This window comes from Tetrahymena thermophila (assembly GCF_000189635.1).
Source record: "Tetrahymena thermophila SB210 genomic scaffold scf_8254371, whole genome shotgun sequence".
In the NCBI taxonomy this organism is placed as follows: Eukaryota; Ciliophora; class Oligohymenophorea; order Hymenostomatida; family Tetrahymenidae; genus Tetrahymena; species Tetrahymena thermophila.
Genome location: NW_002476155.1, coordinates 355,182 through 370,709, shown reverse-complemented (window position 1 = coordinate 370,709; position 15,528 = coordinate 355,182). Strand labels below are relative to the sequence as shown.

The 15,528-nt window shown below is 24.8% G+C and overlaps 4 protein-coding genes across 4 annotated transcripts; 3 read left to right on the top strand and 1 right to left on the bottom strand. All coding sequences in view use genetic code 6, as the record gives it.

Moving 5' to 3' along the window:
• Positions 1 to 97: 97 nt before the first annotated feature.
• Positions 98 to 1,663, bottom strand: TTHERM_00467970 (hypothetical protein; the record flags this gene model as incomplete). Its single annotated transcript, XM_001025092.3, has 1 exon — positions 98 to 1,663. One exon carries the CDS (start codon positions 1,661 to 1,663, stop codon positions 98 to 100), a length of 1,566 nt encoding a protein of 521 aa, XP_001025092.1.
• Positions 1,664 to 3,418: 1,755 nt separating this feature from the next.
• TTHERM_00467960 (hypothetical protein) lies at positions 3,419 to 8,003 on the top strand (the record flags this gene model as incomplete). Its single annotated transcript, XM_001025091.3, has 9 exons — positions 3,419 to 4,108; positions 4,292 to 5,545; positions 5,599 to 5,682; positions 5,749 to 5,847; positions 5,902 to 5,946; positions 6,010 to 6,702; positions 6,765 to 7,105; positions 7,167 to 7,374; positions 7,428 to 8,003. The coding sequence occupies 9 exons, from the start codon at positions 3,419 to 3,421 to the stop codon at positions 8,001 to 8,003; spliced, it is 3,990 nt and encodes a 1,329-aa protein (XP_001025091.3).
• A 506-nt stretch (positions 8,004 to 8,509) lies between these two features.
• TTHERM_00467959 (small nuclear ribonucleoprotein) lies at positions 8,510 to 9,198 on the top strand (the record flags this gene model as incomplete). The annotated part of the gene is made up of 5 exons (XM_001470998.2): positions 8,510 to 8,548; positions 8,634 to 8,723; positions 8,785 to 8,831; positions 8,952 to 9,032; positions 9,183 to 9,198. 5 exons carry the CDS (start codon positions 8,510 to 8,512, stop codon positions 9,196 to 9,198), a joined length of 273 nt encoding a protein of 90 aa, XP_001471048.2.
• An 869-nt stretch (positions 9,199 to 10,067) lies between these two features.
• TTHERM_00467950 (Sm protein) lies at positions 10,068 to 15,059 on the top strand (the record flags this gene model as incomplete). The annotated part of the gene is made up of 6 exons (XM_001025090.2): positions 10,068 to 10,385; positions 10,596 to 10,691; positions 10,969 to 11,258; positions 11,308 to 12,750; positions 12,806 to 13,823; positions 13,899 to 15,059. The coding sequence occupies 6 exons, from the start codon at positions 10,068 to 10,070 to the stop codon at positions 15,057 to 15,059; spliced, it is 4,326 nt and encodes a 1,441-aa protein (XP_001025090.2).
• Positions 15,060 to 15,528: the final 469 nt, after the last annotated feature.

Genomic DNA, 15,528 nt, shown 5'->3' with positions numbered 1-15,528 from the left:
AATAACATTTTTTCTTTTATAAATTTAAATATATAGTCAGTCACCAATCAATATTTTATTTTATAATTTAGATTGATTTAGATAGATAGATCAATATTCAACTAAATTAAATTTATAATTTCTTCAAAATAGAAACTATAAAATCTTATTCTTCACATAACCCATTTTCATTTAAAACAAATCCTTTATTGCATTTTATGCATTTATTCTCTTTTGATGTTTATTTTACTAAACAATTATCAGATTTTCTTAAACACTATTAATGGCAAGTACCATTTTTTAAATAATAACCTCCTCTGCAAATTTTACAAGTGCCATCAGCATTGTGTTCACTGCAGTTAGGAATATCACATTCACTATTAGCTAAACATTAAGCATGGCAAGTACCATCCTTTAAGTAGAAACCTCCTCTACAAGTCTTACAAGTATTATCAGCATTGTATTCAGTACAGTTAGCGATAGAGCATTCACCATTGGCTAAGCATTAAGCATGGCAAGTACCGTCCTTTAAATAGAAACCTCCTCTGCAAGTCTTACAAGTATTATCAGCATTATATTCAGTACAGTTAGGGATAGAGCATTCACCATTAGTTAAACATTAAGCATGACAAGTACCATCCTTTAAGTAGAAACCTCCTCTGCAAGTCTTACAAGTATTATCATCATTATATTCAGTACAGTTAGGGATAGAGCATTCACCATTGGCTAAGCATTAAGCATGGCAAGTACCATCCTTTAAGTAGAAACCTCCTCTACAAGTCTTACAAGTATTATCAGCATTATATTCAGTACAGTTAGGGATAGAGCATTCACCATTAGTTAAACATTAAGCATGACAAGTACCATCCTTTAAGTAGAAACCTCCTCTACAAGTCTTACAAGTATTATCAGCATTGTATTCAGTACAGTTAGCGATAGAGCATTCACCATTGGCTAAGCATTAAGCATGGCAAGTACCGTCCTTTAAATAGAAACCTCCTCTGCAAGTCTTACAAGTATTATCACCATTATATTCAGTACAGTTAGGGATAGAGCATTCACCATTAGTTAAACATTAAGCATGACAAGTACCATCCTTTAAGTAGAAACCTCCTCTACAAGTCTTACAAGTATTATCAGCATTGTATTCAGTACAGTTAGCGATAGAGCATTCACCATTGGCTAAGCATTAAGCATGGCAAGTACCGTCCTTTAAATAGAAACCTCCTCTGCAAGTCTTACAAGTATTATCAGCATTGTATTCAGTACAGTTAGCGATAGAGCATTCACCATTGGCTAAGCATTAAGCATGGCAAGTACCGTCCTTTAAATAGAAACCTCCTCTGCAAGTCTTACAAGTATTATCACCATTATATTCAGTACAGTTAGGGATAGAGCATTCACCATTAGTTAAACATTAAGCATGACAAGTACCATCCTTTAAGTAGAAACCTCCTCTGCAAGTCTTACAAGTATTATCATCATTATATTCAGTACAGTTAGGGATAGAGCATTCACCATTGGCTAAGCATTAAGCATGGCAAGTACCATCCTTTAAGTAGAAACCTCCTCTGCAAGTTTTACATGAATCATCTGCATTGTATTCAGTGCAGTTGGGAACTATGCTTAAACATGAAATAGATGCAAGCAAAGCTAATAATAAAGTAATTGTATATTTTCTCATGAACAATAAGTTAACAATTTTTCTTGTTTGATTAATAAAATATAAATATCAATAAATGTTTAGATTAGGTGAAAAAAAGTGAATAATTCTAAGATTATCTTTTTATTTTCCACAATTTAATTCTTTAATATAGAATTAAATGTTAAATAATTTGTAAAAGAATTTAAATAATAACATACCTTAGTTAATTTATGTCATTACTTTTTTAGGAAGCTATATGATGATTCAATAAATAATTCGAGAAAAAATAAAGAAATTTATTTTTTATATTTTAAACAAAGAAAGAAAGAAAAGAAAAATCCAGTTTACATTTTTAAATAGCTTACATATTTTTTTTTTCAAAACTAAATATCAAGCTTAAATGCAAGTCAATCAATCAACAATAACCAATATTTATGTACAATTTTTGTTAATTTACAAATATTATTATTCTAACTATGGTAAATTGAAATTTGTAGATTGATTTTATTATTATTTTCATTAGAAAAAAGCCATCTAAAATTTCATTTTAGTATTAACTTGTTCTTTTTTAAATTACAAAAACTAATTATAAAAATCATGCTAAGAATATCTATTTAAAAAGTATTTCAAGATAATAATCCCTCCAATTTTAATTAAATAAAATTACTTTTCAATATGAGTTAAAATTTTTTCAAAATATTTTATAAATAAAATTGAATTCTTAGGTAGTAGATTGATATAAGAGTTATTCGTATCTCAAAAATTTTAATAATATATTTTAGTATAATGATAAACTTAAAATTTATATTATTAGTTTTTTTTACTAGAAGATAATATTCACGCATTTCACAAATTTTTTCGGGAATAAATCACCGAATTATAAAATAATTTCGAATAATTAACAAATTGTTAACTAAAAATATATTATTAAAAGATAACAAGTTTTTTTTTTGATAATTTAGTAACTTTTAATTTTCATCAAACTTAATTTTCAAACAACATATTCTTTGAATAGTGTTAAAATGATATAAATAATTTATTTATTTAGTGATATAAAAATCAGGAAATTTATTTTTATAAAGTTAAGAAATAAATAGGTAGAATTAAATTTTAATTTATAAAATAAAATTAAAAAAATAAATTATTTGGTTAAACATTTAAGTAAATTTTAATAAAGGACTAATTTTTCTAAAGCTATCTAATTGAATTAATAATCCAAATTATTAAATAAATATCTGATAAATATTCTTAAAATTTTTTTTAATAAAAATATTGATGAATTTTAAAAAAATTATTATTTTTACTAAATGAAATAATTTTTTATGAATTTATGAAAACATTTTACAAAACTTTATTCGAATAAATAAGTTTTAAGAAATATATTGGTATATTTTAAATATATATTAAACTTAAAAAAGTAAAATATAAATAGATAAATATATTAATCATAGAAAATAGTAGCTGTTATCAAATGGATGAACAGCTAACTAACTGGTATAAATTTTTTCAAATATATGAATAAATAAATGATTTGCTTGTTTATATTTCTACTTAAGCAAGATTTATATTATTTAAAAAAATACAAAGAAATAATTATATTATACTTTTTTTTGTATTCATTTATGCTAAGTCCTTGCTTAACAGCATATATTTTGGATAGAAAAAAATCAGAATAAATCAATCATTTTAGTTTGAATTATAAGAAAGATTTATTCTGAAACAAATAAAAAATATATAAAAAATTGAATTAGATTTAGGTTAAATTTGGTTTAAATATACACAATAGCTTTTTAGATGAATCATTCACAATTAGGTAGCTATTCTCCTATTCTTCAGTCAAATAAGCAGTTAACTCGTTCCTAGTACTAAGAGAATAAAAATATTCCTAGTTCGAATCCAGTTAGAAAAATTCAATATGATTAACCTGCATCAATTCATTTAATGAAACCTAAGGTAGATCCTTCTTAGTAAATATACTACTTTGCAAATATAACTCCCTAGCAAAGCAATCCTAACAATAACTCTTCCTATATGACTTACTAAAGCAATCCTCCTGTAACAGCATCAAAGAGTCCTATTTCTAAGTCTAGATAGGTTACTCCTTCAAGAACTCCTCTAAGAAATAATAATCAACAAAGCACACCTAGTAACAATGGATAGAGCGCTTACTATAATACGAATAATAGTCAATTACCTACTAACAATGAAAATTTAGATTCTATTAATAATAACATGAGCTAATTATTAGAAAGAGTGGACAACTTAGAGCAACAGTTTGAACAAGAAAAGCGTTAATCTCGCTATGTTAGTAGCAGTAAATATTAATCCTAGCCTCAGCAAGAACAAGAAAGAGTTAAGCACTCTAAAAACAAAAATAACAATAGCGGATTTTTCTCATGTGTTAGTTAAACCCATGATGAAACTCCTTAGCAATAAGCAAACCTAAATGATGACTCCACTTAGATAAGATATCTCGAATCAGAAGTAAATTATTATTTAATTATGAAATAAACATAAAAGTGCATCAGGAATTGAATGTGTTAAAATAATAAATAATAATCAAAAGAAAGATGGATAAAAGTTTACATAAAAAATTTGATATAATTAATAATAAAATTAAAAAATTTATTGAGTTAAAAGTTGATATTTTATTTATTTTAAATTTAGGTTATGAATTTGAAGCATGAGAGAAAGGCAATTTAGCAAGAGCATGAATAAGAAGTTAAGAGTTTAAGAAATGACTTATATATACTCTAGCAACAAGTAGAGGAATTAAAAGTATCTAAGATGTAGAAAGGAGTTAATGAAGAAATTGATCAATAGAATCTTTACAAGCTATTAGAATTAGAAAAAAAAAATTAAGAATAAATATAATAACTGCTTTAGTAGAGAGATTTAGAGATTAATAAGCTTAAATAAGTAATTGCTTAGCAAAATGGAGACTTAGGCTAAAAGCTTAATGAAATGACTAGTAGAAACGCAGAACTTTAAAAATAAAATATAGAACTTGCATAAAGGTTGCAAGAAATGGCTAATATTGGGCAGCAGATAGATTATCTTAATGATTAGTTAAAAAAGAAAAATTAAGAGGTTTAAACTCTCAAATAGAATAATGCTCAATTAGAAGAATAAGTTCAGTTGCTTTAAAAAATAAATGATAGTCTGAAAAGTAATTAGGAAAATAATCAAAAATTTAAAGAAATTGAATAGCATTGCCTTGTACTTGCAGGAGAATTAGATAAAATGAATTAACTCATTTCATAAAAGAATTAAGAAGTTCAGGCTTTGTAAAATCTTTCTGAGTTGAAAAATAAAGAAATTTAAAATACCAAAAATGAAAATATCATCTTAATGGAGAAAATAGGAAATCAAAGCAATCGCATCAAATAACTTGAGAAGGAATTATTTGAATAAGGTAATAAGATGAAAATGTATAGTGATGAATTAGATAAGTTATAAACTGCTATTCAAACACAAACAAATGATACTATGAGAGTAAATGAGAAAATTATAAAGGAAAATGGCCAGTTGCAAAATGCGATTTCTGAGCTTAAGATACAAATTAATAAATATGAGGCTGAATAAATACGTTTACAAGGTGTTAATTAATAGTTAACTATAGTTGCATAATCATAAGAATAGAAAATTAAGGAACTAGAAGAATAAGAATATTTAAATTAGGACTCACAAAGGTAAATAAAAGATCTATAGAACTAAATTTCTCAAAAAAATAATGAAATAGCTCTAAAGGAATCAACAATTAAGTTATTGAATGATAAGTTGAATGACTTAGAAGCAAAAAACAGACAGAAAGTAGATGATTTAACACAGCAATACCAATCGTTAATTAGGGATAGCGACAAAACATAAGAAATCTAAACTTTATAAAAGCAAATATTTGATCTGAAAAATTACTAATAGGTAAATTTTAAGAAATTTTTTCATCATATAATTTATTAATTTTCTAACAACAGAAACTCTTAGAGGATAACACAAAGCTTGCTTTTGAATTAGATCAACTTGCAAAGAATCAACAGTAGGAAATAAACAAACAGCTCGTAAATTAACTTAAATTATTTAATTAAAATTATATTAAATTTTTGTTTCATCAATTAAAATAATAGGAATAACTTGAAAGAAATTTAATGGCTCAGAACATAAAAGAAAAGGAGTAACTATTATCATAGCTTAATTCAGTTAGGAATCAACTTTAGATAGAGATGGTATTTTATATTAATAAATACATTTGTTTGAAATTATTTAAAATTTAATAATAGGAGAAAAATAGAGAACTTCAGTCAGAAATGAGTTTAAATGAATAGGTAAATTTTACTTAAAATTTTTTTTTAGAAAATAAATTAAATTGGTATTACTAAAATAAAAAGGTTAAGAAATCTAAGATTTAATAAAATGAAGATTTGGTTAAGAAAGAAAAGGAGAATTTGGAGAATTAAATCAAAATATTAAATGCAGATAAATTTGATAGTGATTTAAAAATAAAAAATTTGGAAAGAGACAATAATGAACTGACTAATGCTTTGAAGCAAAGTGATTAAATTATATAAGTTCTTTAAAATTCTATGGAGGAATCTAAAAAGCACACTTCTCACCAATAAAAATAAGACTAAGAACTTAAAAAGAGTGAAGAAGAAAAAAAGAAACTTTAGTAGGAGAATGATAATCTAAAAAAAGAAATTGATTTGTTGAGATAATAAATTAATCAGCTGAATAATACAATTGCTTATAATGAACAAGAAAAGAAACGTCTAAGTTAAGATCTTGAATACAAGTAAAATGAGCTTTAAAGATTGCAACAAAAATATAGGGATATGGAAAATGAGCTAAATAGTAAATTAATAGATGCATAAAATGCCATAGAGTAAAACAAAAGAGATTACTAAGACATAGATGATCTTTTAATAGAGCACAATGCTGAAAAAACCTCTCTTGAAACACATATCCTTAAGCTAAAGAGCTAAGTAAATGAATTGGAGTAGGAAGTTATTAGATTAACTCAAGAAAATAAAATTTTAGCTGCTTAAGGAGTAGAACGTTTAAATATGATTGAAAATTGGAAAGTAAATAAATTGAAAATCTAAATTTAATAAATAAATAAAATATTTAATTTTAAATTATCTAGAAATCTAACTCAACTCAACCCATATATGGAGGAGTTAATGGCGAGCTTAATCAAAAAATTTAAACTTTAGAAGAAAACTTGTTGAAAGAAACGCATTAAAAAGCATCTTTATAAAATTAGTTAGTAAAATATGAGGAAGATTTGAAAAATAGAGAGAAAGAAGTTACAGAACTGTATAAGTTAATTGAGAAAAGAAAAAATGAATAAGTAGGCTAAAAGAGCATTTCCGAAGAAGTTAAAGCAGAAAACGAGAAACTGAGAGAAAAGCTTAAGTAAGCAGAAGCTGAAAACCTTATAAAAACTGAATACTATGATCGTTGGTTACTTGAGAACGACGAACTGTAAAATTAAAATTAAAAGTTTAAAAATGTTTTTAAAATTTTTATGTTTAATTTCGAAAAGGCGAAGACAAGTTAATTATTATAAGGAATAATTAAAGAATGTGGAAGAAAGCATTAGAGTCAAAAGTATGTAAATAGATGAAAATCTCAGTGAAGTTAAGCACTTGAAAAGCAAGTATGAAGAAGTAATTAATGAATCAAAATCTCATAATTCTTTGAGCCCTTATTCATTTTTAAGGAAAGAAAACTAAAATTCCTTTATAAATGCAGTAATTTTTTGTACCTCTTAATTGCTTTTATTAAAAAATTCATTTTATAAAAGGATAAAGAATAGAATTAGCCATTCATCAGTAACAAAAGCAGCATACTAGATTAAGGAGGAAACAAGCACTTTTTATCAAATTACATTATAAATGATTTTAACAGTGCCTTTACAACTCCTAATAATGGAAGCATAGTCAACACTATAAATAACCCTTAGTCTAATGCAAGTAATCCTACTTACAGTAACGTTAGCACAAATAATTACAATAGCAATCCAATTAACATATAAACTAACATATAAACTCCAAATAGTGATGCTAATAAAAACAATGAAATTAACAGCCCTTTTACAGCTAATTTAAATAGTGATTACAAAATGAAACCCTAAAATTTTGCACAAGAATCTGAAAAGAGATCTCCAATCAGTATATATGATTATTCCTCAGCAGCAACAACAACTGCAGCAGCATCAGGTCCAGCTACTGGCTTCGCAACTACCAAGAGTAGTAGCAATAATCTATTATAGCCAGGTGAAGTCTAAAGATAAAGATACAACAGTAGTTATGAACCTACTCAACCTTAATATAAAAATACAAATATAAAATTAAATTATGATGCATATAAATTTTAATGATTAAAACAACTGAGTTATAAATATAAATGTAAATAAATAAAAAAAAAATAATTTAGTATTTTGAAAAATAATCTGTCTAACTATATATGTGTTCTGCATTTAAAAATGTATAAAATATAATAAAATGATTTATGAAAGAATGTTTAACTTATACATTTTTACTATTAAATTGCAAATTAATTATAATAATAGAAGAATATTTTAAAAACAGAAAAAATTTTATTTTAGATTAATATGAAAATTAATATTTATTTTGCATTAAAATCAATGTAAAATTAAAATATATTATTTATTATTTGATTATTTATTTAGCTGTAAAATAAATGAATGACTACAAATCAATAAATTAAATTATCTCTTCTCTATGCATAATAGAAATTTGACAATTAATCTATATATTTGAAAGATAGATATATTTACTTGTATATCTTTTTATAAGTGAAATAAAAAAGATAAATTATATTAAAAGCATATAGGACTGATTATTTAAAGCCAATACTAAACAAATGAGTAAAAAGCAAACTAAGACTATCACAAATCCATTAGTAATATATTTTTTAGATAGAATTGAGCTTATGCTCTTATGATAATAAAATATGATGATAAATTTAAATTATTTTATAAATAAAGACTACCATCTTTGGTTTCTTGTAGAAATAGGTTCGTGTTCAAATATGGTTATTTGAAAATACTGAGATTAAGCTTGAAGGAAAGATTATAGTAAACAGATACATTTTTTTATAGATAAATGAAAAATAATAATTGTTTTTTATAAATAAAGGGTTTTGATGAATATATGAATATGGTTCTTGATGAAACTTCAGAAGTGTAATAAATTTTTTTTTTCAACATATCATTTGATGATTATAAAATTTTAGCGGCTACCAAAAAAGCATCAAGCATAATTTGATAAACCTATGTATTTATATATGATTATTTAAAATATAGTGATTGCAAGACTAACTAAAAAAGAGAAATTGGAAGAATATTATTAAAAGGTGAGAATATAACGCTGATAAGGAATCTAGAGTAATTATTTATTTATTTATTATTCATTTTAAGTTAAAAAAAGCATATTTTGAAAGAATTTAAAGATATATATAATTAGATCAATCAATCAATTAATTAATTTATCAAAAATTAAAAAATTAAATTAAAATATATTTTAATTTTTAAAAGTGAAGTGGTAATGTGAGTTTAATATTTAGTGGAAGGTAGATTCATGGATATATACTAGATTAAAAAGGTTTTAGTTATAAAATAAGAAGTCAATAAATTAAGAATTCATTTATATTCTTTAGCTTTATTAAACTAGTCATTTTATTTTTTATATTTGTACAGCTTTTTTAAACAATTTTTCAAAGGCGTTATTTAACTTGAGATTTATAATTGTTTTTATTTTTATTAAACTTTAATAGTTATTTTTAAATCGATTTCTACTTTTATAAATAATAATTAAAATTTTAAATATTTAATTATTCAAATTAAAAGTAATTTAAATTATTTACTAAATATATAAAAACCAATTCTAAACTATAAATACCAAATTAATTTATGCTTTTATTTCAAGCTTTATTTTGGAGTTAATTATTTAAAATAGAATTTTTAAAGATGAGTTTCAAACGAAAAGCAAAATAATTATTTGGAATTAAAAGTTGAATATGAAACGAATAGATTTCAATTTTCATTTGAATAAAATTGATATTTTTTAAGTATCAGGCGCAAATTATTAGCTTTTAAAGAGTAATAAAAAGCTTAATGATAGTATTTAGTTTAAAAGTGTGAAATTAAAAATTTTAATATTGATTAAATGAAAAGTTTTATGTGTTTTTAATAAAGCTGCCATTCTGTCTGTCAGTCTGCTTGCTGTTGCTGTACTTCTTATTTTATAAGTGAAATTCCTATTTATTTATTTTGAAACAACATTCAAGGCATTATAATTAAATAATAAAAAGAAACTATCTTGTTTGTTTATTACTTTAGTTAACTTAAATAAGCAAGAAACAAAACAAAAATAAATAGAAAAATAAATATCATTTATTTAAGATAATCAATTAAGTAGAAATGTTATCTATGCAAACCTAGACTTAACTTCAAAATAATTCAATAGTTAAAAATAATAATAGCAGTGCATTAAATGATAAATACTCAGAGCAGGAGTATTCAAACTACATTGATTCCTCTGATGTTGTCATTTAGATCTATAAAAACTCTTCTGCTGTAGGCTTAGAAAAGTATTTTTTAAAAATAGAGGAGTGGCTTGATAGACCTTTGAATTCATAGGAAGAAAATAAACCATATGTGATAGAGGCAGATGAAGGTGTAGGCAAAAAAACTCTCCTTGTGAAATGGATGGAATATCATGAAACTAAAAAGAAAAAGGTAAATTTGTTTAAATAGCTTTTCCCTATAAATCTACTTTTTAGGTCTTGCTTTACTGAAACATATATTTATTTAAAACGTTTATTTCTTAATTATGAAATTCATAATCCTAGATTTATTTAAAATAAATGATTTTAATATGAAAAATATATCTAAGCAATTTATTTTTTATTTTCATGTCAATTTACTATTTTTTTAAAAATATAATAGAGATATCCAGATATAATTCTTTCACATTTTGCTTCATCGGGAGGTAACAATGCTAATTACTTCTTTGCAATTTATAGAATCCTCAATAAGCTCCGTGTAAATTATTATAAATAAATATATTAGTTTAAGTTGAGTTTTTTAAAGCTAAGTTAAGGATAACTTACTGTTATTCATTATTAAAAAATATTTAGAAATCATTTTAAAATTGCATTTGTAGTTACAAAATTATGAATTAAATTAATAAATCTTATTATACAAAAATAAAACAAAAAGAGTTATAGTAAAATATTAAATAAAACTCTCCTACTTTTTATTGATTTTTTATCAAAAAAATTATTTTGAATTAATTCTTGATTTATTAATAAAATTAAAGGAAGCCTTAGATATCTAACAAAAAGTTGAATTGTTAGAAGAAAAGCTAAGAAAATATTTTTCGTATTGGCTAAATCACTGCAGTGATAAATTAGAGAAGCAACTTAAATATGGAGAAAAGGTTAATTACGATAAAGTTATTATAATCATAGAAGGTATTGATCAGTTCATAGATTAATAATATAACAAGGAAGCAAATGTAGCATTTTGGTTACCAAAGTTTTTCCCTGAACATATTAAATTAATTGTCACTTGTGATAAGAGCTCATAAGCCAATTCTTATTTTAGAAGGTATATTTATTGTTTAATCTTGTACATATTGCTAATTATATTTTTAAAGTATTGGATGTGATATTTTGAAGATTCCTGTTGAAGTTAGCATAGTGCAGAATATGATAGATAGACACTCTAAGCGTCCTTTATTTATAAATGACACACTTAAAGAGAAGCACATAAATTTCCTGAAACATTTTGATGAAAAGTGCAAAAATTAAAGTTTTTATAAGATATTTTTATGCTCTTTGTTACCTTACCCTGTAGATGATATCATCACCTAGCAAGATATTCCTGAAGGAACTTTTGAGAAAATATTTGAAAAATTGGATTATGATAAGTTGGCTGAAGTTAAAGATTTCAATTAGCTCATCGAATTTATTTTAGATTTTTACTCTAACTCTTTAATGAATAAAGACAAATTTATTAAGTTGCTTAGAGTATTTACTCTAACATAAAAAGGTTTGACTATTGAAGAAATTATGGGAGTTACCTTGATAACAGAAGATGAATGGAAGCTTTTCCTTGCTTGCTTTAAAGTTTTTATATTAAGCTATAAAGGTATGTGGATAATGAATAATGATGCTCTCAAAAAGGTAATAAACGAGAAATTCAAATAAGACCAAACATAACTTAGACTGTTGCATTAAGATATAGCCTAAATTTTGGGTAAAATAACACCTAATTCTATTCGTAAATTAGAGGAACAAACATACCACTTGTTTATGAGCAAAGATCATTTCAAGCTAAAAGAAATCATTTCAGCAATAGAAAACTTTTTGTTACTTTTTAACCCAAATAACAAATATGACCTCTGTCGCTATTGGTAGAATTTAGAAGAATAAGGCTTTGATCCTGTCATTGAATATAATAAAGCTATCGAAGGATTTGAAATGCATTATCATCCTAGCAGTTAAGATGTATTCAGAATTATTGTTTAGATTTCAAGATTCTTAAAGGAATTTTCAGATTTCGAAACATATTTTACTCCTGAATTTCGTCACCCACCAGTAAAGGGAACATATGAAGAGTTAGATGACATTGGTTTATTGAGAGAGCTTCTAGGTTTACAAATTTTTACACCTACAGAAGCTGAAGAAGGAGATAAACCTATTGATCTTGATAAATTTTAGCGTACTCCTGAAGAAAAGATTGCTGACAAAAAGGAAAGAATGAAACACAAAAATAAAAAAGAATCTACTTTAAAAAAGAAAAGTGATTAAGATGATCCTTATGGCGAAACTTAAAAGTCTTCAAATAACCAACAAATTTAAAAGAAAGAAAAGAAACCAAAAAAATTTATGATTCTTTCAAAAATAGAAGCTCTGAATGTTGACATACCTAGCTCACGTGAATAGTTTAGAAAATTTTATGAAAACCAAATTAAAGAAATAATGAAGTAAAATAATCAAAATCACACTGAAGAAAATGAAAACGAAGATGGAGATGAAGAGTCATCTAGTTCTGGTGATGAAGATTCTGAAAATGTGGAGTTAAAAACAGAAAATTAGTAAATTAAATTAACTGAAATTTTTTACATTTTACAACTTTAAATATTAAAATAGAAATGGTGGTATGCCTAGCTTTATTGATAAAGATAAATCAAAGAAAAAGAAGAAATGTCATCCTTAAATTATTACTCTAAGTCAGCTCAGAGAGTCTTACTATCTAAAGGAGAGATTGCCAACAAATTACTACTATAAAAGATGGCTTTGGGTATAATTCCCATGGGCATGCTTATCTTTAAAGTGTGACTACTCTGCTAAGCTAAAGGAATGTTTTTCATCTCCTATTGAATATATGAGTGTAAAAAAAGAAAAAGAGTTTACTAAGTAGGCTTTGAAGATTGCTATTGAGGCGAAATTGAAAAAATAGATGATGTATAAAAAGTAAAATATGAGCGATTCTCAATCTATGATTAAGCCTATTGGTGGTGGAGATTCCATCCTTATCAAGACTAATGCGAGTTATTAAAATCTTCCTTCATTAAATACAAATAGAAAAACTAAATCGCTTCTTAATCAAAGCAACAGTTAAAATATCAATGTAGGATAGAGCAGTTTACAACCTAATGGTAAAGAAGGTACCTAAACTATAGCAATGAAAAGAAATTTAAGACATTCAAATGGATAGTCTCCTTTCTACATAACTGATGAATATCTTAATTAAAATACCTTAAATAGAGAGCTAGAGATTACTCACGCGAATACCACAACTGGAGCTGGAGCTCAAAATATTAATTTGAATCAATCGTAAACCTATAATCTCCAAAATACATCTAAAATTCTTGAAAAAAGTAGAGTTTTTAAAGATAAAAGCAGATTTTTTGATCCTATTTCTAGCATTTAAGACTCACAAAATTTATCTACTATACTCCCAAGACTAAAGTCAAATATAGCAACTCACTCAAACAAGGAATTATACTTACTTGAGTAATAGGCATTAGATATGAAAAAGGAACTTGATCATTTGATCCACACAAATAAATGTTTAGCTAAAAACTTGAAAGAGCTAAAAGTCCATGAACATATTTAGCATAAATATGGTACAAATCCTGAGAAAGTAGATGATGCTCAAACAAGAGTAAAAAATTTTAATTTTATATGTGATTAGTTAATTAATTAATTCATTCATTCATACTTATGATAATTTAAATAGATAATGGACCTTGAAAAAAATATTTCTGAGACTGAAGAAAACTATTTGCTTGGATTAATGCAGATAGAGAGATTAAAAAGTATATTAAAAATTTGTGAAGACAACAAATAGTAAAACGAAGATTGGATTAGAAATTTAAATATGCTTTTATCAAACTTCCGTAAAGTAATTAAACAGGAGCAAGAAGATATTAAATCAATTAAGGAAGAATGCAATTAGCTATAGAAGCTAAACAAAGAGTACGTTATTGTCTTTTAGGAAAAGATGGATGCTCAGAAAACTCTTATCAATTAGATAAACAAATAAATTAAGAGCAAAGAAAAATTTGATTCGATGTTCGTTAAAACAGACAATATGATTGAGTAAAGTGCTATCGAGTAAGTAGAAAAACTTAAATCTGATCTCAAAGGATAGGATAATCGTAAAAAGTAAAAAGATAAATAGAGTTAACTCGAAAAGAATTCAAAGTAAATATTAGAATAGCTCGAAAAGGCTGAAGCATAATATTAAAAGTTAAAATAAGTCATAGATATTTCTGACCCTAACTACTCAAGCTCTGAGAAATTCTAATTCCTATTAACAGCTAGAGAAAAAAGAGATGACCTTACTGCTATAGTCCTTTAAAGATAGGATGTTATTTCAAACTTAAAATAAAGACTTGAAGATAAGTAAAGCTACTTAGAAACTGTGAAAAAAGCTTATTCTTCTGTTGCAAAAGAATAAGATTCTTAAGGACAGAACCAAAATGGAAATGAACAAAGTAGTGAAGAAGGACCTAATCAAGAAGATTTATCTGAAGAAGATTACCTTTAAAAAATTGCAAATTTAGAAAGCCAATACGAAAATAAGCAGAGATAATACAATAAATTACAATAAGTTAGATTGTCTGCTTCAATGACAATTTCTACTATTTAGAGAAAATTGCAAATAGAACAAGCAACCGATGTGCGTGGAACTATAGATTTCTCAGATGAAAGTATAATAGCTAATCTTGATGATAAAATGGTAAAAATCAAAGAATAATTACCAGCTGAAGAATATGAACTATTTGTAAATGGAAAATATGATTTTTCTAAAGTTTATCGTAAATTAATTACAAACATTGGTATTCCCGATTATGACGATGATTAGGCAGATATCCTCTCTAATAGAGAAATTTGAAGCAAAATACTACAAAAATATTATTTTTATTATTATTATTATTATTTATTTTGATATGTAAACTATTTTCATAAAATACAATGTTTTTTGATGCTTACAAAAATATGTATTCATTTTAATCTATTTATTCAGATTTACATTTTTTTGATATGAAAATATTTAATATATTTTAAGTGTCCTATGTTAGGAAATGATATCTAATTTTGGTATTGTTAATCAGAAGATAGAAAAAAAATCTGAAAAAATTTCTTATTAAATTTAAGTCACTGAAAAATAAATAAAACAAAGCAGTTTAAATAAAAATATCTATTTGCAAAAATCTATTTTAATAAGCTTACTTTTACACTATAGTTTCTTTCTTATTTTTACATATATAATGAAGAACTCTCAAATCCTTTGAGGTTCTAGATCATATATTTAAATATTATTCATTAATATTCTTTAATGGTATAATTAATTTACCTAGAAA